Source organism: Bos taurus, chromosome 2 (genome assembly GCF_002263795.3).
Source record: "Bos taurus isolate L1 Dominette 01449 registration number 42190680 breed Hereford chromosome 2, ARS-UCD2.0, whole genome shotgun sequence".
In the NCBI taxonomy this organism is placed as follows: Eukaryota; Metazoa; Chordata; class Mammalia; order Artiodactyla; family Bovidae; genus Bos; species Bos taurus.
Window position 1 is genome coordinate 24,450,899 of NC_037329.1, and position 25,516 is coordinate 24,476,414.

Genomic DNA, 25,516 nt, shown 5'->3' on the forward strand with positions numbered 1-25,516 from the left:
CCCCCGGAGACCGCGCCAGAGACTGAGAGTGCAGAGACCAGTTATCCTCACTGCTCGTCCCCAGAGCCAGAGGGTCCTTCCGTCCGGCCCGAGGATGCCACCCACCACTCGCGGAGGTGGCGGCCCGAGATGGCCTGCCCCCAGGCCCTGCTACCCTCGGGGACTGGAAGGCGTGTTCTCGCGCGCCTGGCTCCTCTCGGAGAAACCCGGCATCCGCGGGAGAAACCCTGCCACGGCGGCCTTGCCGACCCGAGCCCCGCCTCAGACTAGCTTCCCCTCCCCTCCCCGCCCGGCGAGGCAGCCCGGCGCCGTTTTCGCCGCGGGCCGCGAGCTGAGTCCCGGAGAGGGATGCCTCCCCCGCCCGAGAGGCTGCCCGGGCCCTCTGAGGCTCCTTTCTCCTCGCCCGCCCCCAGGCTCAGCTCCTATCCTCTGGGGTTATTGACCTCCTGGGTCCTGCCTGCCTGCCCAACCCCCCCCCCCCCACGCCCCCTTGACCCCGACGGCCCGCCGCTTTTTTTTCTGCCCGGCTGTTGCCAACACTTGGAGCCCGCGTCCCTCCCCCGACTTAGCTCTACTCCCAGGAACGCTCCCCTCGCTCCCTTAGCTCTCTCCTCATCCTTCACCAGTGGAGTTTTTTTATTTTTATTTTTTTAAAAGTTTAGGTGCCTTTGCGGATGACCTCATTTTGATGTTGGGGAAAAACGATTTTTTAATATGTGGACACTGCAAAAAAAAAAATGTGTTTAAATTATCTTTTTTAAAACCTATTCAGGAGTATTAGCCTGGACTTGGACATAGCGTTTGTAAATAAACGTGTCTGTGCAGATTTTCCCACTGATTTATTTGTATAAACATACTCATCTTTTCAGACATTTTTTTGTAAACCCCCACTTGTGAAAACTGCGGTTTAGCAGTGACCTCAGCACCCCTCCGTTTTCTTTTTCCCTTGAAAGATTTTCTCAGTTTAAGCTACTGATTTGGATTTATCTTATCCTAAAGTCTTTGTTCTTGAAATGAAAGGTATTTTGGGGTTATTTATTATGAAAACAACATGCTCTTAATGTTGATTTTACAATATGAAGAGATTATTTAAATAAATTATTGTTTTCATTGGACGTGTGCACTTTTTCCCTGGTGTCACAACCTGGAAGCTCGAGCTGCTGCCCAGGGGGGAACTGGGTCGGTCAAGAGTGACAGGCTGCGAGTTGCGGTGAGGTGCGGCGAGGCGAGGACAGGCGCACTCAGCGCAGGGCCGCCGCGAGGGTTCCCGCTCTGCCCGCATGCGAGTCCCGGCTCGAGGTTCGCCAGCTCTCGGCGCGGTGAGTCACTCAGCGCCGGGTGGCTCCAGCCTCCACCCGCCCGGCCCCTCCGGCGCCGGCGCCAGCGCCACAGCCCCGCGTCTGGGCGGTCTCAGCCGCCCCCGCGCCCGCGGTGCTGGCCGGGCAGTACACTCAGGCCGCCGCCCCGGGGAACCTGCCGAAGCCGGGTCAGACCCCTGCTTCGGACCCTCCCCTCCGTTTGCCCTGCAGCTCTTCTGGGGCTGACTGAGTGGAGAACTCAGTGAGTCACCCAGGCTCTCAGGAGACTGGGAATGCGGGGCCACCACGGGCACACAGGGCTGCGCTAGCACACACGCAGCACACGCACACACTGTGACTCTCACAAGCACATCCATACAGTCACATACGAATCACACTGACACAAATTCATGCACTTTCCCACGGAGACCGGTGCAAATTGCTGTGGCATCGGCACCATTCACAGATGCTCCACCTCACCATCTCCGAGGGGAAAGGTCCAAACGTGATTCAGCTCTGCTTTCCACCTTGGGTCCCACACAGCTAGTGTCCAGCTTTGGAAGTGACCCTAATTTCTGGCATTTCCTTCAAAGGCCCGGGGTAGGTGTGTAATGCAGACCTAAAAGTCTGCAGAACTAAAAGTTTGTTTTGTTTTTCCTTGAAAGCACTAAGGCCTACACTTGGAAACTTCTTGACTTCAATCACTGGGTGACTTTAGGCTACCCACTTAAACTTTTTGTGCTTTTTGCAGACCGATAAGATGGAACAGATAATAATAGCTATGTCAGAGTTGTGAGCATTTAACCAGGCAATGATGTAACATGGTGTATAATGCGCAATAAAATTTTGCCTAGCAGTATAGTAATATATGGGCTTCCCAGGTGGCGTCAGTGGTAAAGAATCCACCTGCCAGTGCAGGAGACTTAAGAGAGGTGAGTTCAATCCCTGGGTCGGGAAGATCTCCTGGAGGAGGGCATGGTAACCCACTCCAGTATTCTTGCCTGGAGAATCCCATGGACAGAGGAGCCTGCCAGGCTATAGTCCATAGAGTTGCACAGAGTCAGACATGGCTGAAACGACTTAGCACAGCACAGCATAGTTTTATCCCAGTGCCTCCAAATAGTGAGGTTTTACTTTTGCCTGCAATTATGAGGTCCAGAGTTTTACCCAGAGTCCTTTCCAACTTCACCTTGTGTGGGAGAACAGCATTCTAGGGCTGTGAGAGCTCTGGCCCCTTCCTGTATGAGAACCTGAACCTTAGCCATCCCCTCTGAAGCGGTCAGTGTCCACTGGTGAGGAGGCTGGGGGCAAGTCAGACAGCCCTCCTTGCCAGATGCAGGACTCCTCTCTGCCAGGCCATCCTTGTTGTGTGTCCTCAACTAATCTCTGCCAAAAAACAGACGTGGGACAAGGGTGACCTTCGAGGCATCCCTGAGAAGAATCTTGACTTTTCTGACCAGATTGATTTGAGGCCTGCATCGAATCTGATTTACAACAGAGCATGGTCCACGGAGCTGGGGCTCTGGGGAAGGCAGGGAGGCTGCTCAGTCAAGTGTCCGTTTGCATTCCTGCATTGTTTTTCAGGGCTGGGAAAGCCCGGGATGACGCTCATTGACCCCACGATTCTGACTTCCCTAAGCAGTCGGCGCCTAGCAGACCCCCATTCCTGCTACCCTTCCTCCCCCCGCCTCCCACCGCCACATTCTGTGGTTTTCTTTGAGTGCCAGTAGCCGGTGCCAGCCTTCTTTCTGCGGTTGACTATGCCCTCCCCTCCTTTGCGCGCACTCCCCTCCCCCTCCTGAAACTAGCGAGGAGAGACGGGGCAGTAAATTGGCTGGTGTCGAGGATCTGCAGCAGACAAGATGATTAAGAGGCCTACGCCGGAGCGCCCGGGGCAGGGAATGTCAGCCCAAGTTGGAATCACGCAACAGGCCTTGGCATGAGCGAGCCTGGGAGCCGGGAGGGCGGGCGGCCCCAGCTCCGGGGTGGGCCGCGGCTCCGCAGACTCGCCGGAGTCACCGAACCTGGCACCCGCCGGCGGCGGGGTCGGGCCGGGCCACGGCGTGCCTTTCCCCGGGAAGCCCTTGAAGCGGAGAGCAGAAGGGTGCAGGGGCCAGAGGAAGGGGGCGTTTCCGCAGACCAGGAGAAGGGCAAAGAGAAGGGAAAGCAAAGGATGCACCGGGGTCCCAGAAGTAAGGGGGCGGGGAGGAGGAGGGGTGAGCGGAGGGAGAAACAAAGCCGGGTTGGGGGGAGGCGGGGGCCGGCTCCAGCCCCGCCGGGGGCGACTCGCTGGCGAGGCCTTCTCCCAGTCTCGCGGCCCGCCGGGAGACGCGGAGCCCTGTGATCAGCCCGCCGCCGCGCAGACAGGCTCCCCGCTCCCCGCCCCACGCCGGCCTGCGCTCCCCAAAGCGCGAATGAAAAATGGAAATGGGAAGCGGCGATCCCAGCTCCCTACACTGGGAAACCAGCCCCGCTCGAAACACACATAAATCTTCATTGTAATCCCCTTCCATTTGCTCTCGTGAAATATCAGGCCAGAGACAGGATATGACAAGCGCTGGGAAGCAGGGGGAGGGCAGCCGAAGAGTGAGGGGTGCCCGACGCCTTCCGCTACACACACACACCCGGCAGGGTCGCTCGAACTCCGGCAGAGCACTGAGTCCCAACTCCCACTGCAGGCACTCCGGGCGCTCCTGAGTCCCCTGCTCCTCGCATCGCCCCGCCACCTCCGCCAACACCCTCCCCCAACCCGTGCCTTGCACGCGCCCCGCCGCGGGCCACCCTGCCCTGGGTGCTTCTCGGGTGTAGAGACACACCCCACCCGCTGCCCCAAATTCCCGCCGCTCCCAGGCTGGTGTTGGGGGGTGGGAGGGGGAGGAGAGAAAGGGAACGGATCCCAGGCCTAATCAGCGCGGCTGCAATGTGGGATCGTTTAGGAGGCTTCCCCTCCGCCTTCTTTCAGGATTACTTGTGAAAATTGTGAATATCCGTCCTGTGTAAGGATTTCCGAGACTTGTGGGGCGAGTTTGGGGGAAGTATCAGGTTTGGCGGGGGCGGAGAGAGTGCTGGAAGACCGGAGTTTTGTTTACAAACAGTTCTTTGGTAGAAAGGGGGCCGGCAGAAAAAAAAGGGGTAAAGAAAGGAGTTAGGAAGTGGTCCGATGGTTTCCCCACTGTTAAAAGGTCCCGGAAAGGAGAATGATGTCCAGGAGCAGAAAGCCCCCTCAAAGAGACGTCCTCACTGACGTCCTTCTATAAAACCCAGAAGCAACTCAGCCCTCCCCAAAACACCCCCTTCCCTGTCCCGTCCCATGCACTCCCTGAAAAGTTTCACACGCCGGGTCTTTTCCCGTTAGGGGACAGCGACCACCAGTGCCTTGAGGCTGTTTGGGGTCAGAGACCTCTTCAAGCATGAAACCACAGATTCTCTCTTCCTCCTTAAATAGTGGTCCTTTTGCATTTGACTTTGGTGTCCCCGTAAGCCGGTGGGTAGGATGCGAGCCTGCAGTCTTTTTTTTTTTTTTTAATCAACTCTTCATTGCAGTCCCTGACCAGGGGTCGAACCCGGCCCTCTGCATTCGGAGCCGGGAGTCTTAGCCACTGAACCACCAAGGAAGCCCGATGCTGCGGTCTTGATTACTCGGGTCCCTGGCCGGGTCTGACCAGGATCGCCCGAGACTGTGGCTCTCACAGGGTCGAGATACCCAAAACCACCCCAGGAAAGCCTCCTTCCCCTTCTGGGATCTGCCCCCGTCGCCCCCACACAAGCCTAACCCGCTGCCCAGCCTCCCATCCGCCCCCCGCAAACTCAACTGCGCGGGCGGATGCAGAGGCCCCACAACTCTCCAAGGCCCCCCTACCGGGAGTTCCCCTGGAGGGGACCGGTTTGGCAGTGATTGCCACATTACAAGATATTACATTCCACCCCGGGGCCTGGGCCCTAGCGGGGCGGGGGAGAAGCTGTGTTTCTCGAAAAGAAAGGAGCAGGCAGGCAGGTCTCGGAGGAGCAGCCACTCCGCCTGCACTTGAGAACGCAGGCAGAATCTCTCAATAGACCTTTCTTTCCCCGGCCGCCTCGACTCCTCTCCGTCCTCCGGGTCGGGCCAGACCGCCAACACTGCAGCATCTTAGCCGTGGGCGGGCTGCGCAGAGCTCCCTGGAGTCTCCGGAGGCCTTTTTTTTGGAGGGGGGGTGGGGGGTGGGGAATCCTCAGGAGTCCTGGTGCCACTGTCTGCGTCCCGGGTCGGGTTCCGCCAGCGCTGAGAGCTTGAGGGCGGAAGCAGGGGGATTGAAGGCTGGGCGCGGAGCCCGAGAAGGTGGAGAAAGGCTTCCTGTGGCGGGCCAGGGCTGCGGGCCAAAGGGTTAGAACTCCCGGGAAGGAGAAAAGGCGAAGGAGAGGGCGGGATTGAAGTCGGAGCGCGCCAGGGTGATCGCAGCGGGCCGACTGGGGCCCGCACTGAACAAACATGGCGGGCTTTGCCTACCCGCGCTCCTATCCTCCTTTTGTCGTCCAGGAGGCTCAGATACCCTAGATATGAAATCGTCGCTCACGGAACAATGGCGATTTCTGGCCCCGGAACCCGACGGAGTCCGGGCTACTCCGAGCGGCGTCCGGGTTCCCGGGTGGCCTCTCTCCCGCAGGGAGCCGCCGCAACCCCCGCCCCAGCCCCGCCCCGTCTCCTGGCAGCACTGCCCTTGGCTTCTTAAAGTCGCAGGCTGTCTCAGTGCCCCAGAGGAGCGCCGCCCGAACGGGAATGAGTGTTGGGGTGGGGTGGGGGGTCTATCTCTCCGCGGTGGAGATCAAAGGAACGCCGAGGAGGTCGCTGGGCGGGCCCCGAGGATCCTCAGATCCTTCCCTTGCCCCGTCCCAGAGCTTCCAAACCAGGCTCGTGCCCGTCGGCACCGAGCGGCACTCTGTCCTGGTGTGGTGATCGCCTCACAGTTCCTCAGCCAGCTACCCCCGCACCCCACCTCCCGCCCCCTGGACTCGGCCTGCAGATTTCCAGGGCCCTACCTGGCTGCGCTCTGGAGGGGATTTGTAAGAATCTGGGAAAAGGGCCTAAGGAAAGAAGAGAGAATTGGAAAGAAAAAAAAAAAAAGAATAGATGTTGGGAGGAGGTGGGCATCCGGTTCAGGCACTTTCTTGCCCAGTTACCACATTTAGGGTCGGGGGCCCCGGCCTCACGGGTATCTCAGCTAGGGCCAGCAGGCACGCGGGAAAAGGGATTCTCTTCCCGACAGGTTCAGGGGAGAACAGTGAAAATTTGCCTTGGGTGGCCAATTTTCTCATTTGCCCCCATTAAAAGAAAAAGCCCAAGAAACTCAATTAAAGCCACCCTGGCCAAGGCGCTATTTGAGGCATGAATGTTTCCCCTAAAGCTGCAGCAATCATGTGGCATTAGACACTTCCGGAATCCTATAGCCAACCTGAAAAATCCCAGACCCCCTTTTTCCCTAATTTTTGCTCTGATCTGTAATTTTATCCACATTTGCACTAGTTTGAGCATTCTGGCTCTCCCATCTGAAAGCCTGCAATTACTATATAATTCTTCGCAATTTCAGATGTCCTAATATGGACTGTAATTTTTGCGCAAGACAATTTCCTGCTATTTCAAGCATCAACATTGTCAAAGTTGTATGTACATAATAAATGGGAATATCAATGCATAGTTTTTAGCATAACATCTTGACTCCTCGATAATTATATCCGTTCGGAGCCTACGCAGAATTAGCCTGAATTGCATGGTAACTGCTGCTGCTTTAAAATTTTTAAAAATTACTCATAATTTTCCCAAAGATTACCAAGATCTCGAGTGCACAATGTCATCAGCGTAATGAAGAGTAAACATTTATGCTAATAATCTGCAATTTTTTTCATCAGCTATAAAGACAGAGGCTATATAGCCGAAATTTTCAGTCCTATTCTGCAAGCGCAGCGCTGCAAAAAGCCTCCGGCGCTCGCAGGCTCCTGGTCCTGGGGACCTCTTTCCACTCTTTACCTCAGGATAGGAGGACGGGGCTGGGGGATTCTTTTTGGTTTTCTGGTTTTGTTTTGCTCGCTTTGGTCGGTTTTGTATTTCCTATTTTTCTTTTTTGTTGTGTTTTTTTTTTTTTCTTTTTTGCCTTTTCTTTCCTGTCATTCTCCCAGCCAAAAGCCGCCTTCGACCCTTTTGATTTGATGTAGCAAAGATTGTGTCCAGATTGTCTGAAATTGACACTGAAGAAGGTAAGGGTGGAAACCGGTTTCATTTTTCAGAGGGTTGGAAGGCTGAGCTGCACCCGCCGCAGCGGCTCCCACTCCGGGAGTAGGAGGGTGGGGGAGTGATTATGTATGCACCAGCTAATTCTTCCATCAAAACTTCTTGTCAGCTATGTCAGGATTATTTTTTTTCCTTTTTATAAAAACACTTGATGTTTCAGGAAGTGTTAATCCCTGAAGGTTGGGGAATGAGGGCGGGGGTAAGGAAAGGAGTGGGTGGGGGTGACAGTTTCTTGAGCCTGGGTAAAATACCCTTTAGAACCGTTTGCCAGCCAACACGGAATTGGGGTTTGTTGTGGAGCTGGGATGGAAGGAGGGTTTCTTCGAGCCATGGGAGGGAGAGACCCTTACTCTCTGCATTTGATAGAGATTTCTATGGCCATGAGGGATGAGGAGCAGCAAAGTTCGCTTTAGCCTCTGATTTAAGGATGTTTAACCCAGGCAGTGAGATGACAAAAGCTGGAGAATTTTGAAATCATTTTTTTTTTTTTAAGATACAGAATGCAAGTCATGGGTAGCAAGATAAAAATATATAACTAGGGGCCGGGATTGCTTCTTTCCTCCCACTTTTTCTTGGGATCGCGTATCTCGGGTTTTACATCCAGCTCCCAGTTCTACCTTTCCTTAGGTGACAGAAATGGATGATTTTTTCAAGGGGAGAGATTTGATTATTTCTACATCAAATGACTCTAAGAATAAACTCATACTTCTGTGCATGCAGGTGGGGGAAATTCTAAAACTTTTTTGTGGCTCTTAAAACTACTGCAGGATAGGGAAAGCTGGAGCACCACCATCTGACCCAGCCTGCTGCAGAGCTCAAAAAGAAACAAAGAAAGAAAAATAAAACATAATAACAATGAAGGAAAGTTGTGAATTATAAACATATTTCCAATTTTGTATTATATTGCCTAGATTTAGGAGAATGTTTCTTCCACAATTAGACCACAGCTTGCGGGACCACAAAGTCCCAGGCTTATGAAACCCAAAACCAGTGAGGAGGGGGCTGGGGATTGCTGCTTCTGCCCCTCTACCCCTACCCTTACCCATTTTAGAGAGAGTGTGTGAGAGAAGATATTAAAGAGGTATCTGTTGTTTGGCAATTTTGCTAAGTCTGTCTTCATTACTTCGATGCTGTGCATTTGCTAATTTGGAGGCCCGGCCATTGACAAGCTTGTTCCATACACCTGCAAGCAATTTGCCGGCTCCGGTACCGGAGAATTGCAGAGATGGCAGCTCGCACCTATTTGATTTTTTTTTTTTTTCCCTTTTCTCAATGCACAGCAAATTTGGCTTTCAGTGCGTTATCTCTTTTGTTAATGCAAAAAGATTCCCTGGGCGAAAAAATTGCTCATAATTACCAGAGAGATGGGGAAACTGCATTAGAATAAATAAACCTGAAATTACTGTAATTATGTTGTGTTTGATGGGCCCGGCTTGTAATCAAGAAGAGAATACAGTGAAATGATGCTGACCCTCTTGGGTTTGCAGCTGTATGCGCACTTTGGGGTCTTTTTTTGCAGAAAAGAGTCATTTTGATAATCATTAAGCTGTGTGTAACCTATTTCAGAAGTGTTTTAAAATGAGGTTCACATTTTTTTAACAAGGGGAAAAAAAATCCCAAAATTGCATTTTGCCATTACAGACTCATACATAAGGAAAGGTTGTGTTTTCTAAGTGACAATTGTTAAGACATAATATTCAAAATCAGTATTTAATCATTATAATGAGGTATTGTTTAAATATAACCACCTTTAGATTATTCATAGTTTAATTAATGTACTCATTATGAAAATCTTTGAATCAGATATTTGATGAACTACTTGTCAGTAACAAGGCAGCATTAATTAGGCCTATATTGAGATTAACATTTTTTAAAAGTACAACCGCTTATAATTATAATAGAGCCTAACTAAAGACCGCCTTCGTTGAGCTAAAACTAATAATTTCTCTATTTGAACTGTTAGCAAGAGATTATTAAATTAGTATAAGCTAATATCTCAAAGTATTAAAATCCGCTTGACCAAACAGATTTTGTTTGTGGCTTCAGGCGTTGGGCCCTGTCCATCGTCTGAGGTACCAGAGTTGGATGCATGGAGGAAATCTGCCAAAACCTCCCCTCTAGCAAAGTCACATCTTGCAAGGGAAACCAAATCTAGGAAGGTCCCTGCCTCCCCACGGGATCCCACCCAGGGAAACCAGTTCTCTCTCCTTAGCTTCTGCCATCGACTGCCCAACCAGCATCCAGGTCTCTGAGGTCCCATCACCGCCATTAGTGCTCCAGGTTCTGGGGGCCTGTAGAAGAGGAAAAGCTCCAATCTCAGGCCCTGAAGGAGCCTCGAGGTAACGGGCTCCATCCCCTACTACCTCCCTGCTCCCTCTATCACTAAGCAACCCCCCCCAACTTCCCCTCCCTCTCCTAAAGGGCGTCAGAAAACCCTGGTGCATCTGATCTTTCACTAGCACCAATTGAAAAATGGGTGCTTGTCACAACACAGATCACTGCCTTCCTCTCTCTGCTCCCCACCTCACGCTGCAAAAGGCCCCCCAAAGGCAGAGGGCCAGCCCCCGCGGGAAGCAATGTCGAAAGGCGAGTTTGAGGGAAGCGGGAATTGTTCAAAGCATCCCGTCGGGGCCCGCAGCTTTCTCGAGCTCTTTCAGGTTGCTGTGGGGTCTGGGGCTGAGGTTGGTCTGAGGCCCAGGAGGAGGGTGCCAGACTGATATTAGCGGCTCAGAGCCCACCTTCTTCAGGAGTGAACTGATCAAAATGGTCCATTGGAGGTGCCCCTTAACCACCTGGCCTTGGGACTTTGGGGATGGTGGTGGGATAGGGGTTTGACTTGACAAGCTCTCAGGTTCTAACGAGTCAGCGGAGCCCACCTGCCCCTCCCACGGCACCTCAGCATCTCCTAGTCAAAGAGAAAAGCCCGGGGTCATTAGGCAGGCAGGGGCCTCTGGTTATGGATGGGCCTGGGTGGATGGGAGTGGCTCTGGAGGGGCCCAGTGGCGCCTTGGGACTGTCCCCCGGAGCTCGCTGATTGATTGGGGGGTAGCATGACAGACGTGTCCTTCCGGCCCCTTTCCGGCGTCTGGCCTCCTCTTTTCCGCGTCGAGATCCAGCGCCCTGCGGGCCTGAAAAAGCCGGGAGGTCAGATCCCGGCAGAGGCAAGGGGCAAAGTCGGGTGTCTCCACTTTCAGGCTTCCAGGCCTCATGGCTGGCTGGGCACAGGGAACCCACACGTCTCCCAGGGTGGCTACTTGTGAGCTCTGCTTCCATCTCACCTCAGATGGCCTTCACAGTCCCTTTGGTTCCCGAGCCCTGGCTCTGCCAGGCAGCACCTCTTCCTGAGTCCCCTTCCCAAGGACCCTTGCCACTACCCTCTCACTCAGGCAGGGATCAGACCCTTGATGGGCAGGAGCTCAGCTTGAGGAATGGTCCTAGCAGGGGCTTCACAGGCCTCCACTCTTATCCTGCTATGTCTGGAGCCAGGAGGGGCTGCCCCTGTCTTCTCTGTCCCCAGAGGTGGGAGCCTGCTGGTGCGGCCCCAGCACCCCCTCACGCAGCACACCAGACAGCCAACTCTTTCTTGAAACCATAATTTTACTGTCTCAAAGAAACTTTATAACTTATTTACAAAGTTCTTTCCCCCCCCAGATACAAAGCAATAAGTTAACATTCTCAATATAAAACTAAACTTTGACATAGAGAACACAAAACACGGTTGATTTCAATTGATCACATTTTCCCAAATTTCACAAGTAAAATGTCAAGATTCTCATTTCACAAAGCGTTGGGTTTTACAGCCACACACAACAGAACGGAAAAAAGCTAAGTTTGTGCAACATGTTTACAGAACAATAATAATAACAATAATAATATGTACAGCAAATAGATCCTGCACCGGAGACTGTGCATTCAAGGTGGTGCTCTGTGGTCGAGCCTCTGGGGATTGTTGTAAAGCTGCTTTCGTCTTACTTTACCCCTGGCATTAGGACACTGGCGCACCCTGCCTGTTTTTTTTTTTTTTTTTTTCTCTCCCTGCCCCTCAGTTCGCTCTCTCTGTCTCCCTACAAGGAAAGAATTAGGATCTTTCTTCTTAACCAGGAAAAGTGATCACGCGTTCTTCCCGAGATGAGGAAATTTTGTTGGCTTCATTTCTCTATTTTCTTCTTTTTTTAAAATAATACGGGACATGTAAAAAATGCAAATCATTCGGCTCCAACCTCTCCATACCAGCGAAGTACAAAAGTTACTGTATAAGTTAAAAATCACCAGGTCCTCCTCATTCGTTTTTCCGAGTGCGTTTAAAGGAATGGGTACATTTGGACCCTGCTCTCCTCGCGCCCCGCAAAATCGCGAATGGGCCGAACCTTCCTTCAGCCTCAGGAGAAGTCCATTTCTCAATAAATAAAAAACCCCTCCCTCGTTTCCCCCAATCCCCGAACGAGCCATGTCGATGGTTAGGCAGGCCCAGGAAAAGGTCCGAAAAGACAAAACGATCCAGTATCCAGAACTGGATGGCCCGGTGGACCAAGCCTCCTCCGACCTGATGACTTTTTTCAGAGGCCGAAGAACTAGGACAGCGGACGGACGAGAACCTCGACTTCGTCAGCGCACAGATACAGAGCGAAAGAAGACAAGAGACGGACAGGACAGAAAAGAGCTTTTGCTTTTTCTACATGGTTTTGTTTTCCTGATAGTCCCATACAGCTGAGGGTCGGCGGTCGGGTCCGGCGGGCTCTGGCTGCCTTGCCCGCTGGCTCGGACCGCTGTACCTGCACTTCCAGGCCGCTTTCTGCTGTCACTGCGCGGCCGAGGTCGGGCGTGGGCACCGGGGAAGTCGCCGGGCCAGAGCGCACGAGACTCGGAGAAGGCGGCGGGCGTCCTGCCTTCACTGTTCCTTCTTCTTCCCCACTGGGCCCTTCTTCTCCAGACCCAGGGCACGCGGACAGGGTGGATGGGCCGGGAGGCGGGAGGGGCCCGGGCCGTGGGAGACGGGAAGGCGGCGGGCGGGTGTGGGCATGCAACCTCACATGAGTTGGGGTTGCTGCAGAGCTTCTTGGTGCGCCGAGGGGTACCACGACGTGTAACTGGGGATGTAGGAGCCCGCGCTGCCGCCCGAGCCCTTCCCGGAAGAGGAGTTGGGGTTCCAGCCGGGCGGCACCGGCGGGGAGCCGGCAGACAGCGCCCGGCCGTTGGCCAGCGCACTACCCTCCAGAGCCGCCCCGCCCTGCTTCATCAGCTTCTTGAACTTGGAGCGCTTGTTCTGGAACCAGATCTTGACCTGCAAGAGCGGACAACAACGTGACTCGGTCTAGGTCCACTGCGCCTACCTTGGTCCTGGGGAGATAAGGGAGCCGTGGGACAGCGTGAGAGGATACGCGGATACCACCCCTCACACTCACACACCGGCTCCCTGCTCTGCGCAACCCGGCGGCTCCCTGCTCTGCGCAACCCGGCGGCTCCCTGCTGGAGAAGCATACACGTCGTCCTTCCCGCCTAAGAACCAAAGGCTGGGAGGCTTCATCGCCCGCCCCAGAGGCCGGCTGGAGCCGCTCTCTGAGAGCCAGGGGGCGTGGTGGTGAGCGTCGCCGGGATCCAGGCCTTCAGCCCGAGGCCGGCAATCGTCTGGGTAAGACACAGAGCCCACAAAACCCCGAGCCTTCAATTCCAGTGTGAACATCAATAAAAGAGTGGAGAGAGGAAGTGGAGGAAATTTATTTGCAATGTTACCCGCCTTCTCTTTTCTCCATCATCTCTGCCTTTGAGTGAGCTGCGGGCTGACTGAGGAGGCCACCGGGTTTTGTTAAACTTTTCGTTTGGACTCAAATCAACCTTTCCTTAGTTAGCATCTCCCAATTCTGCTCCTAATCCCGGCCTCGACGTTGGAAACCCGCGGCAGTCGTGATCAGAACGTCCAAGGGGTCCCCAGAATCTTAGAGAAAACAGGGAAGGAAGGGTCCGTTTCTCCTCCAGGCTCTGGGACTTGGGAGGTGAGAGGACGGAGGAAAGGATCTTCCCCCACCCCCAACCAAACTCGGTGAGAAGGAGGAGGAGGGAGATAGAGGCTTGGGCCCAGGCCCCGAGTGATTAGTCATACACTTTAAAGGCAAAGAAGGGATTAACCCCCGAGTCTATTGTTCCAGTTGTTCGGGCACGTGTGACCTCTGAGTCCCCAAACAAAACGCCTAGGGAAATCCTTCTTGCGCCCCTAATCAGATTGTCCAGGGACGGAGGGCCGCGCGGCTGGCAGCCCGGAGTACAGAGTGCAGCGACAGAGCCAGGGCAGAGAAAACTACGGAGGAAGGAGAGATGTGAGAGCGAGGGATAGGACACACAAACACACACGCATACCGACCCCCGAGGCCCAGAGAGCAAGAAATGAAGCTCCTGGGGGCAGGTGGGCCGCGGGAAGCCTGCACGGCGCCACGGTGGGGCAGCGGCGAGGTACCTGCGTCTGCGTGAGTCCCAAAGAGGCCGCGAGCTCCGCCCTCTCGGGCAGAGCTAGGTACTGAGTTTGCTGGAACCTCCGGTTCAAAGCCTGCAACTGCAAACTGGAATAAATCGTCCTGGGTTTGCGAATCTTTTTCCCCTTGCCATTGAAGCGCACTTCACCGCCTTCCACCACGGTGCTCTTCTCCGAGTCAGCCCCTGGAGGGACAGCAGAAGTGCGGGCCGTTGTTAAGGCGAGGGACTGCCTTGAGTGTGGGGAGCCGAGAGCAAGTAACCACAGAGGGGTGGCAGAGGAAGGAGCAGGAGGGAGATCGCTCAAGAAACTCCAAAAGCCAGGGAAGGGTCCGGCCAAGTCCAAAGGGCCCGACCCCGGGAGCTGCAGGCGGACTGGGGCAGTTTGCAGGCGCGCGCTCCTGCCTTTGCAGGGAAAGTTTGCTATTTTTGCAGGCGGTAGTTGAGGTTTAATTACCCTTAATTGCATACATTGTTTATAGCGCTACGCAATAAATAATTACCGAGACTAATACGTGCACATGTGGGTTTCTGTTTCCCAGCAGGGCATTGTGTGCTTGGCGCACGGAGCCGCCCAGAGGCCCAGCCAATGCCAGGGGACGCTCTTGGATTTATCCTTTGCTGGATAGTTGCAAATTGGGTGGATATATATATTTTTAATTTCTTTCCTATGACAGGGATGCAGAGATTGATACCCGAAACCTTTCACTGCTCCGGCGCCCTCCCCACCCCCATCCCACCTCTCTCTCCTCCTCTCGTCTCCCTCCTTTCTCTCTCTCCCCCTCCCTCTCTCCCTCCCTCCGTACCTCTTCCTTTCCCTGGCAGGCGCACGTACCTGGGTCCTCCAGGCGGCTCTGGGTGAGGCTGGCGCTGCCCGGGTAGGACTGCACCGAACTGATGTAGGGGCTGGACGCGTGGCTGCTGACCGAGTTGACGTAGGGGTAGCCCAGCGGTCGGGAGAAGGACGAGGCCGAGCTGTAAGCGCCGTCGGGCTGCGAATGGCCCGCCGAGTGTAAACAGTGCATGGAGTAGTGCCCGTGGGACATGGGAGAAGGAGACATTTGCTGGTTGGGCGGCCCAAACTCCATAAACACCGCCTTGCCCGACACGGGGCTGTTGAGACTTTCTGGCATGGTGGTCATGGTCATCTCTTCTCGCGGGGTCTGGGTGTGGGTCTCTCTCTCTCCTCTGCTTCCCTTTTGGGGGTCTCTGTGTTTCTCAGGACAAGAAGGAACCCAATTTAAGCGGAACAGGGGTTTTCACTTTCCATTCATAAGAAAATGGAGTTTGTCTCTTTGAAAAGTCTAAGCATGATGCTGCCGAGCTCCCCAAACTCGCTTCAAAGCTTTGACTCAGCCAAGGTCATAAATATTCATGAGCTGGCGGAGCTGATTGGTCCGCTGTCTTGCATAATCACCGGGGATTGGTCCGAGGAGCTCCGGCTCCGCTGGACTAGAGCGGGCGAGGCTGCCCGGCCTCCGGAGAGACGCATCCACACTTCCAGGCCGGGGCTCCTCTGCAACAGAGCGCGCAGCGTGAGGCGCACAATGGGCTGCGGCGCCCGCGCCGGGCCCTCCGCGGCCCGCGGCTCTTCAGCCTCCCGTCTCTCCGGCGCGCTTTGCTTCCCAGAAACTAACTAGCGGGTTGGCACCGCCGCCCACCACCTCCTACAGTTCCCACCCTCCGCCCTCCCCCAACACCGGGGCCCAGGGCACTTCTTCTAACCATCGCTACTCGTCCGGTGCAGAACTAGGGCGGCTCTGGAGCCCGGCCACGGCCTCCCGTACGCTGAGTCGCGCAATCCGAGCGCTGGAGGAGGGTAACCGAGCGCTATCCTCCAGAGGGTCTTGTGCCTAACGCAGCGGTCTCCTGGCCGCGCCTCCCTGGCCTGGGTCCCCTCTGCCACATCCCTGGGGGCGGGTTTGGGGCTCTCCGGGCGAACTCACTCACTCGGCCGCCGCGCCGCCGCCGCTCTCTGGGGCCCTCTCTCATTGCTCCAGGCCAAGCTGGCCACTCCAGCTCGAGGCTGCACCGGTCTGATTAAAACAGTGCGATCAGAGAGCCAGGAACCCGCGCTTCTCCTCCCAGGAAAGGCTGCTGCACCGCCCCCCTCCCCCCAACACCCACCTCCTCTTTCCCTCCCAACCTTCCTCTGCCTCCCCCTCCCCTCTCCATTCCCTCTGCGCGGAGCGCCCCGGCTCACTCGCCCCAAGGGCGCGGCACAGAGTGAAGCCTAGGAGCTGACGGGCTCCGTTCGGCTTGAGCCGCGGGTGCTAGTTGGTCATTTTCCGGCCTCCTGGGGTCTGGCGATAGTACCCGGGGTGCAGGAGTCCTGAGGGACATCAAAACCCGCGGCAAAATCAGGCCAGTCGCAGACTCGCGTGTCTCTCTGTGGACACGTCTCTCATGGTCGCCCAGGACTCTCATCTCCAGGGTCAAAGCGGGCGCCACCGAGCCCAGGGCAGGGCTAGTTGGGCCAAAAGCTGCCAAGGCGCCTTCTATCTTCTGGAGCTCTAGGTACAGAAAAGCGCACAAAAGCTCCCCCCCACCCACCTCGCAGCCACCACCACACAGCCACCACCCCCCGTGAGGCGTGGCGCGCACCACGCTGGCTGCGAAGGGGCTGTTGGTTTCCTATCCCGCCAACCCCACGGTGAATCCCAAATTACTTTGTTAGGTAATTAGAAAGTGTTGATAATTATTTCTTTCATAATTTAGCGGTGTGACGGGAACGGGGAAATGATCTTGTGAAAGTTCACACGTGCAGATGTATTAGTTACTGATTCATTTGATTAAATGGTAGTCTCAAGTGCTCGGATCCGCAGCTGAAGGCGCCCCATTAGCATAACACTGATGTTTAATTTTCATACGCATAATTAGCCATATATTTAACACTAATAGCAACATGCAGCCTTTCAGCGTTAAACAGCCCGGGATTTGATCTGGCCTGAGCTGAACCTTCGCCGATGCACCTTCCCCTGTCTAGAGTGCGCAATGATCACAGGACAAACCTCTGTAATCAAGCACATTTTGGCAGAGGGAACACCAATAAAAATGAACATTCAAAACAAATTACATCGGTGCTGTCGTTACAGATATTAGCGGAAGGGGCTTCTCTTTTTTAACTTCTGTAGCAGCAGCTGCTGCCCGCGGAATTCCTCTCCTTTGGTTTAAGGGTGCGATGTTGGGGGTAGAGATATTTCAGGCAGCGTGGTTGGAGCAAAAAGAAAAACAAAACCCAAGCAAAACAAAACAACCAATCCTCCAAACCAATAACGGGTTTGCCAGCGTTTAAAAAGATTTTTCTTTCATTTTTTTCTTTTTCTTTCTTACTTTCTCCACCCCCCCCCTTTTTTTTTCTCCCTTAATCATCGAAGCATACGGCGAGGCTTTGTAGCAACAACCAGCTAATGACTCCGCCACCAGACAACTCCCGGAGCCGTTACACTCTTCTTAATTTCCGTGTTGCACTTGTGATTTTAATTGCTCTTTCCTAGTGCCTGTTTTGGGGTGTGGAGTCAGGTACGCCCTGCACAGCAGCGGATGCCGCCCTGGCCCCTTGTCTCCCGCGCGCCTCGCGGGCCCTGCCCACGTAAGTGATCTCCGCGGCTGGCGCGAGGTCGGGATTGGGACCGAGGGAAGCAGGGCTGGCGATCCCGGGTACTCTGGGCAACGGGCGAGGAAACCCGACGGCTGGTCTGCCCCGGGCCAGCTTCTTCCAGAGAACTGAAGGGTGGGGGAAGGGGAGAGAGGGGAGAGAGCCGGCCGCAGGTTGCGACGGTCTCTAGGGCTCTCTGGTTCACATCTAGAAGAGGGATCCAAGTGTCGCAGCGCAGGGGACCGGGTTGAATCCGGGGAACAAAGGACCCGCACGGGAAACGGCTTCAGAGCCTGGCTTATTTTTAAAAATCGATTATATCTGGGCGAAGGAGTGTCTACACTCCGGAATTATTTCTTAGCCCCAGAGAAGCAGGTTCGGGGAAGGGTGGCTGAACCCGGGCCCTCGGGCTCCGAGACGCCCGGCCTTGACTAGCTTCTCAGTGTGTGATCTTACGCCTAAGAGCCCAGGGTGCCTCCCTTCGAACCCCCACCTCTAAGGCGACACCTGTTCCAAAACGCCGCTTTGCTTATATCTTCGCCTGTCCCATCTCAGAGAGGAAACAAAACTCTCCCATTTATCCTGAGCACCCCGGATTCCGAGTAGAACCTAATTGGAGACTCCAGGGACCGGGCGCCTGGTGGTGTTAGCAGTAGTCACGTATGGCTGGAAACCCTGCAACCCGGGGTGAGGTTTGGGGCCAGTTCAGTTGTCCGAGTTGAGGGTGGGGGCTTGGACAAGATATTCTAAAATCTGCTTCTTAACTTCAACTTCAAAGCGTGTTTAATGGAATTTGATCTAATTCAAGTTTGTTTCCTACAGAGCTGCTGACTGTTGGCTGGTGCTAGTATATATGCATATATATGTATAATATTCAAACTTTACTCACTTTAATAAGTAGGATTATAAATCTGTCTCACAAATACCTCCACCTCGGAAAAATTACTGCATAAGCAGCGAGTTATCCCAGTGGCTGGTAAAATTCTGTATTCCTAATGAAATTATTCTTGGGGAATCTTGGGGTAAATGGATCTGTGGATAAGATATTGGCTACTCATTGCAATCTGCCTAATCTAGGAAAGAAATGAAATCAATCTCTGGCAAAACTCTCCTAAGGTGATCTGGGCCTTGTTCCTCTCTAGAAAATTCTGGTGGTTCTGGGGACAGCAGCCTCAGTCTCTAGGCCTTTTCTTGGCCAAATCTTCAGCACTCCTAAAGTTTGTCCGTGGATCTTGTAAATCTGCAACCCCTCCCTCATCTTTTCCAGCTCTCAGATCTGCTAGAATTGGAATTACCTCAGTCCAAGTTCTGCCTGGATGAGAGGAAGAAAGCCCAAGAGAATCCCAAATTCAGGGAAAAGCTCAAACTAGTCACTTTTCCAAGCTCACTCTTTGGCCTCAGTTTCCTATGACTTTCCCCACACTCTGAGTGTCACAAAGATGAACTGGCTCTCCAGTCCTATCACAGAGCTCACCTGTCATGGCAGTGACAGGTGTCCACATTTCCTTGGTGCTCTGGAGTTGAGCCCAATCTATATTTAGTGGATGGCAGCTTTGTATAACCCGTTTCAGTAGAAACAAGAGTTGGCACAACCACTGACTGGTGGAATACCCCAAAATCATGGCCAGGGGGACACTAATTTGTATGTGGCTTGCTGGAAATCCAACCCTCTCCACCTCTGAGCCCAGGTGTGGAGAGGTCCCCAGGAGCTCAGGTGAGCAAAGACAGAGTAGCCAGGGCAGGGATGAGCCTTGGGAGACTCAGTGTGTGGACCCTTGGATTTCCCACTTCTAAAGCAGGAGGAGCTGCTGGCAGGCTGAATTAAACTCGTCAGCTCCAATCCTAACTAGGCCCCTGCCCTAAAAAATACCCGTGTCTTCTCTGGCAGGGATGTGCTGGGTCTCCAGTGCATTAGTGCGGGTCTGAAGAACGCCAGTGTTGGGAGAGATCAATTTAGGGAGGATACCCGCCTGACACTGCTCACATCTGGTCCGGTGGGACTGATGTGAACTCCCAGAGCAGAAAAATCCTTAGCTTGCCTCTGTATGTTGGTGAGAGGGTCTCTCAAAAGTAGCCTTTGGGACGGCCCCGCGGAGCGGTTTGAGGGCGGGGAGAAGGAACCACGGGGGACCAGAAAAGGCAAGTTTGGGGACTGATAACCCCAGGCCAGGGTCTAGAGGCAAGGAAATGTTTGTAACTAACTCCTCCATTCGCCGGCTAATCTTTTCATCGCAAAGCAGCTACGAAGGGGAAAGAACCGGAAGGGCTGAGGGGCAGCTGGCCCGGCCAGCGCCCTCGGGGCCGGCCAATGTGGAACCCACAAAGGGGGCGGGAAAAGAGACAACAACAACAGCAAAATCATAACAGCTAGGCTCGGGTTTTCTTCCTGCGCGCGCGCGAGTGAAAAGTTCAGAGACTCAAAAATTAACCGCAAGACAGTGGTTTTAAGGGGTGAAAGCTTTCTATTCGGGCAGAGTCAAGGCTAGGGAAAGAAAAAAGTATGCATGTCTAAGACTTATTAGTCTTCCAAATGAGGGCGTCCCCATTCCTTTCCAGATGCGTTTCCCGCGTTGGGAAACAGACGCGCCAGGATCCGTCTCTCCGAATGCACAGGGCCACTTCGGGGCTTCAGATTTGTGTTCAGAACGGCTCCCAAGTCCTACCGCATTTTCCCTAGCCGGCGCTGCTAGGTGCTAGGTAGGTTACTCTGGGACCTGTCGTTAGCCAATTTCTTCTAAAAGTTCTCCAGGTGGATTTCAGCAATTTAAGAAAAAGGGCCCCGGGTCTCTTGCGACCTTCGTATTGCTCCTCAGGCCTCGTAGGGCAGTTTGGTCAGGATCTGCGCGCCCCTCGACGTGATGAGAACAGTGTGCTCGAATTGGGCAGACCTAAAACAACACAAGACCGAGATCAGCGAGCTCAAGCGCCGGCGGGGCAGGGATCAGCAGCTCGCCCGCGTCGTGGGACGAACCTGCCCTTCCAGGACAATTTAAAAGCAACCCGGCAGAAAGCAAACACCTTTGATTGTCCAAGGAGACCACAGTCCACGAGTCCTCCAGCACTTTAAATTCAGGGGATCCCTCGGTTACAATTGGCTCTGTAAGAAGGAAAATATTTACTGCAGTGATCTAATCAAATTCTTGTCAAACATTGTTTCAACTGATTATTAAAAAAAAAAAAAAGAATAAGAAGGTTCTCCCCCCTCCCTCCCAGTGCTTCCCCCCACGAGTTCATGTTGTCATCTCGCAAGCGCTAATTGATGTTGCTTACATAGTATGCTACAAACGAAACAGTAGGAAGAGGAAACGCTATGGCATTCAAAAATGTATGAAATTGCCTACTTCGTAATTTTTTTTAGAGAAAAAAGGGCATTTTAATCAAGACTTAATTAGGACCCTGTGGATAATAACCACCCAAACACCAGTCCCTCTTATAAATATCAGTCGGTTTTTTAAAATATTTGAATTTTTAAAACATGCTCAAAATGTTCATTAATCAGCAAATAACAATTTTCTTATTTCACTGTAATTGCTTCTCCATTAAGCCCCACAGTCAGAAATATGATGCCTTCGGGGCTTTAGGTGATTGGAATTTGGTGGTGACACCAATCACATGATCAGCCAGGAATGGGTCGACAGAGAGTATATGCCACTTGCTGACAGGGAGCAAGGGACTTAATCGCCTCTAGTTACTGGGTGTTAATGAAAGAAGAAGAAAACACCCCCCACAAAAAGGCAACACAAAAAACCAAACACTACATTATGTTGGTAACAGAATTAAAGGTTGGACGGCTGCCGTCTCCTAAATGTGTTGGTAAGTATCTGATTTAGGAAGATGGGGCTAGAGGATATTATTTAATTAGGTTTACTATGCATCTGAATTATTTCATTACACTGATTGGCTTTATTAGTCCTTCACCGGACTGCCTGGCCTAGGCCAGCGCTGCTGCTCCGTGCCAGGGAGCCCCTGCTCTCTGAAGAGGAACTTAGCACTAACCTATGGTGAACGCCATGCCTTCCTCCATGAGTAGATTGCTGTCATTCGCTGTAAGACAAAAATACAAGTGTGGGGCGTGGGGATGGGATATGGTGAAAACAGAGAGAAATGGATTAGAAGGGTTAGGCTGCACAAAAAAGTGGTCATTTTATTTTTCTTTTAGGAAGAGGTTGCTAGAATCTTGAGTGGTGGCTACCCAGGGGTTAAGCACAGGGCTCCTGGGCCCTCAGCCTCTGCATTTTCTGAGCTTGGGGTCAGGGCCCCTAGGATGGGTGCACCAAGGCTGAGCAGCCCAGGTGCTTGAGACACTTTTTGGGCTCCCCAATCTACTGTCCCCTTGCTCTGGCCACTTGCTCTGAGGTTTGCTGGCTTCCACCTCCCAAGGGAAAGAGGAAGACATCTTGGGAACTGAGACAAAGGGAGGGCAGGTTGGTAAGAGGGAAGAACAAGGGTGACCTGAAATATTTCCAGGGCTTGGCACTGGGTGGGCACTCACCTGAGAGGCCCTTTCTGCACTCTAGCCTGGGCCTCTTAACAGCTGGCTCAGGTGAAGTTCTTTGGCCTAAAGGAAGTTCTGACCTGCTGAGTGTCTAGGGATCTTTCAGGGGGTGGATTCCAGCTAGTAGTTCCTCTATGGGGCTGTTCCCACCCCCAAGCACACAGGTCAAAGCCCCAGGTTCAACTTTCCTTTGGTGCTTGTCCAGGTATGCATGCCTCTTGGGGACACTCCACAGAACTGCTTCCTAGTCTAACCCAAATCCCCCACCCCTTCTGGCCCACCCTTGCCTTCTCACTGTAGGGAGAACATCCAGGCAGTGAAAAACGGGAGACTCTGGGTATAATCTAGGAATCACTAAAGAGTACACGCTGCTAAATACATCAGCTGTCAACGCTGTGTAGGATGTAATGAAGTTTAACCACAACAGTCAGCAGTTAGAGAAGGGAGTAGAAAAAGAAAAACAGAAAACAGTCCTATGGCATGCTGCTGGGACATTGATGCAGTGGTGTTTTGTTTTCAGTAACTTTTTCTAGACAAATATCCCTTGTGCCTTCCAGCCATCACCCTTCAGGAGAAGACAAAAAGCAAAACAAAGCTTATTTGGGGATTGAAATGGCAGGCTCTAATTCAGTAACATAGTAACATGCTGGTTAGGATTAAATAGGACCCCCCCCCACACACACACACACACCCTCATAGGGAATGATGACAATGTGAATTCCATGTTGCAGCAAGAGATTCAGGAGCAAAACTGCTTTATCTTGATTCCTTTCAATAAGCAGCTCCCAAACTAACTTTCTTACCATGATGCCAAATTTCTGGATGTCCATGAAAGTAAGATCCTATCCCATGTCCCACAAAATGTGGACAGACTTGCAAACCATTCTGATGAGTTATCTGGCTTTAAAAGTGACCAAACAAAATACTGAATTAAATTGGATCATTTTAAGTGCATATATAGATAAGACAAAGTCCCTTCAAAGTATTCTCTGAAAAAGAAAAAAAAAATCAGTTCTATTTCGAGTCATATGGTAACAATTTGTTTTCATTATTCTGGAAAAATTTTATATTTTGTCACAGCTTGCAACAACTCCCTTTGGATACGTGAAGAAAAAAGATATGTAGCTAACACAATAGTTTGCTTCAATTACTTGAGTACAGCATTCAAACGAGGTCACTTTTAGACAATGAGTCTTCATGCACATATATACAGTGTAATATAACCAAGATACATGTGCAGGTAATGCAGGTCATACAAACCTGCCTGATTCGTATGGAGTTTCACCAGAAGACTGTACAAATTATTACTGACTTGGGAACCAACCAGACAAAAAATTACAATCTGAAATGTGACTTCTATAATTGCTTATTCTGGTCTATTTCAGAACCTCAAACATTTTATAGACACATTTATACAAAAGGTCACATCTGCTTTGTCAATATTCTTGAAGCACTTCAAAACTTTGTGATTATTTGAGATTTCTACTCAAGACCTATACGATTAACAGAATTCATAAAATATGCTTTTTAATTGCTATGATGCTTAAGAGAAGCTAGTATTGTGATTCCTAATTCTTAATGCTACATTAGTTACTTTTACATGCAAATCTTTTGGATTCCATTTATTCCATATAAGTGAAATCTTAGAATCCAACCCTAAAACCTTCACCTACAAGATTAAGGAGTTGTTTTTGAATTCAGGTGGACATGTTCATTTCTGGGAGCACCAGAAAGACAAGAATGTACATACCATGAACAATTTATATTTTCATGCAGATGAAGAGCAAAGTGCCTTAACCCTAAACATAATAATGGATTGGGATTTATAGGACTACTATTTAAATTCTTAACCAAACCAAAGTTCTTGGATCCCAAGCTAGTTTTCAGCAGCCCTTTGGTTTGGTTTACCACAAACTTAAAGGCATTTAGCAGCATCTTTATGAGCATTCCTGTCAAAATACTTTTCTCTAGACATTTTTAACCTTCATCTCCAGACCTGTAAAATGTCTTCACTTAGGCCAGGATGTCACCATAAATATCAGATGGGCAGTCTCTCATTCAGATTTAATTTCCATGTAACAGAAATAGGTGAGCTATACATGTGTTGAGGAGAGGAACGGTAAGTGAATGCTTTTCTCTCTTAATTTGTTCTTTATGGTTATACTTATTTCTGTGTGTCTTTTCACTCTGGACAGGAGGTATAACAACTTTTCCAAGTGGCTTCTATTTGACCCACACAAGTCCTGAATAAAAACTCAGGATGGATAGTAGATAGAGACTGGAAGAGAGATTATTCAGTAAGATATGCTGATCTAGATTTTTTTTTTAAGTAAGAATAGGTCTTATCTACCCATCTACCCATTATGTTATCTATGTCCCAACAAACCTTAATAATTCTAAGAGGATTCACTATAAACTGTTCTTCTATTTTCTTTTCTTAAAAAAAAAAAATAGGCTCTAACTGATTGGCAAGCATCACAGCTACACTGTGAACGTGTGTTACAGTGGCAATCTTCATTTTAATTTCTGATGAGAGGATAGGAAGAAAGCCCACTATGAAAAAACACTTGGGGTCCCTCCCCCCTCATATCTCTCACTCCTCTTCATAAAAGAAGCTGTGCAATTACTAGGTGGCTAAAGATATCTGAGTGCTTTCTACAACAATTTACTGCCTGGATCCTGCTGAAACTTTTGGTTATAGGAGGATCATAGAATGTATGTGTCATGGATGCAAAGGTCAGAGGATTTCACAGCCATGAGGAAAGAGGAAAAGATCAGGACAAATTTCCCTCAGTTCCTTGGCTGAGTACCTGTCTCAGTGGTTGATTCTCAGGAACTAAATAAAAACTCCTGTCTGCTTTTTAGGGTCTTTTCTTTGGGGATTGGTAGTTAGCTGTTTTAACACATACTTCCTGGGACTGAATGGAATAAAATCTCATTAATGTTTCTAATTACTGATGAAAAGCATGCCCTTTCTACTATTGTACTGTGTACTGCTCTTCTATTTTGGAATATAAGGGAAGCCCAAGATTAATTTACATGATTCTAAGATTTAAATCTAACTTCGGGGAGACAATCCAAGCAATCTGTAGGAGCAAATGTCTGCTCTAAAGTGAAATCAAGTACTAGAAATCCTAGTTGTGGCACAGGAAAGTGGAGCATGCAGGCTTCTCCTGACTAGTGTGTTGGGGGAAGTGGAAGTGTTGGGTGGGCAGGGGTGCCCACAAAGCATACGGTTACTCCTTAACACCAGCCATCATGGGTTGTGACCTATTTCTGAGCATGAAGGTCTTCTTGCCTTGGATATTACACAGATGAAATCTGCCTTCTTTTTGTTGAAATCTGCTAAAGAGAACTCTCCGAGTATTAGCTCTTCTGTTCTGATTTTTTCTAACTAAAAACTC

General features: G+C 51.5%; 2 protein-coding genes across 6 annotated transcripts in view; both read right to left on the bottom strand.

Moving 5' to 3' along the window:
* Positions 1-11,567: 11,567 nt before the first annotated feature.
* DLX1 (distal-less homeobox 1) lies at positions 11,568-16,647 on the bottom strand. 2 transcript variants are annotated; one of them, NM_001099017.1, is given in 3 exon segments: positions 11,568-12,838; positions 14,006-14,205; positions 14,855-15,332. In NM_001099017.1, coding segments are annotated over 3 exon segments (768 nt in total). In that variant the 5' UTR covers positions 15,168-15,332; the 3' UTR covers positions 11,568-12,583.
* Positions 16,648-20,058: 3,411 nt separating this feature from the next.
* Positions 20,059-25,516, bottom strand: part of METAP1D (methionyl aminopeptidase type 1D, mitochondrial) — a 76,980-nt gene continuing 71,522 nt past the window's right edge. For 3 of the 4 annotated variants that reach the window (NM_001429824.1, NM_001046342.2, NM_001429825.1), the window contains 4 exons: positions 22,916-23,013; positions 21,614-21,661; positions 20,636-20,714; positions 20,059-20,505 (listed from right to left, as the gene is read on the bottom strand). In NM_001429824.1, coding sequence (NP_001416753.1) covers positions 20,427-20,505; positions 20,636-20,714; positions 21,614-21,661; positions 22,916-23,013 — 304 coding nt within the window. In that variant the 3' untranslated portion in view covers positions 20,059-20,426. Of the gene's footprint in view, positions 20,506-20,588; positions 20,715-21,613; positions 21,662-22,915; positions 23,014-25,516 lie in introns of all 4 variants that reach the window. The other variant, NM_001429823.1, reaches the window with a different exon arrangement.

Excerpts from the sequence above, each read along its gene's own strand:
- DLX1 (XM_005202333.5), bottom strand. The coding sequence starts at position 15,167 with ATGACCATGACCACCATGCCAGAAAGTCTCAACAGCCCCGTGTCGGGC. Across the intron at positions 12,839-14,854 it reads GAGCCGCCTGGAGGACCCAG|GTCAAGATCTGGTTCCAGAA; the intron begins GTACGTGCGCCT and ends CCGCTCTTGCAG.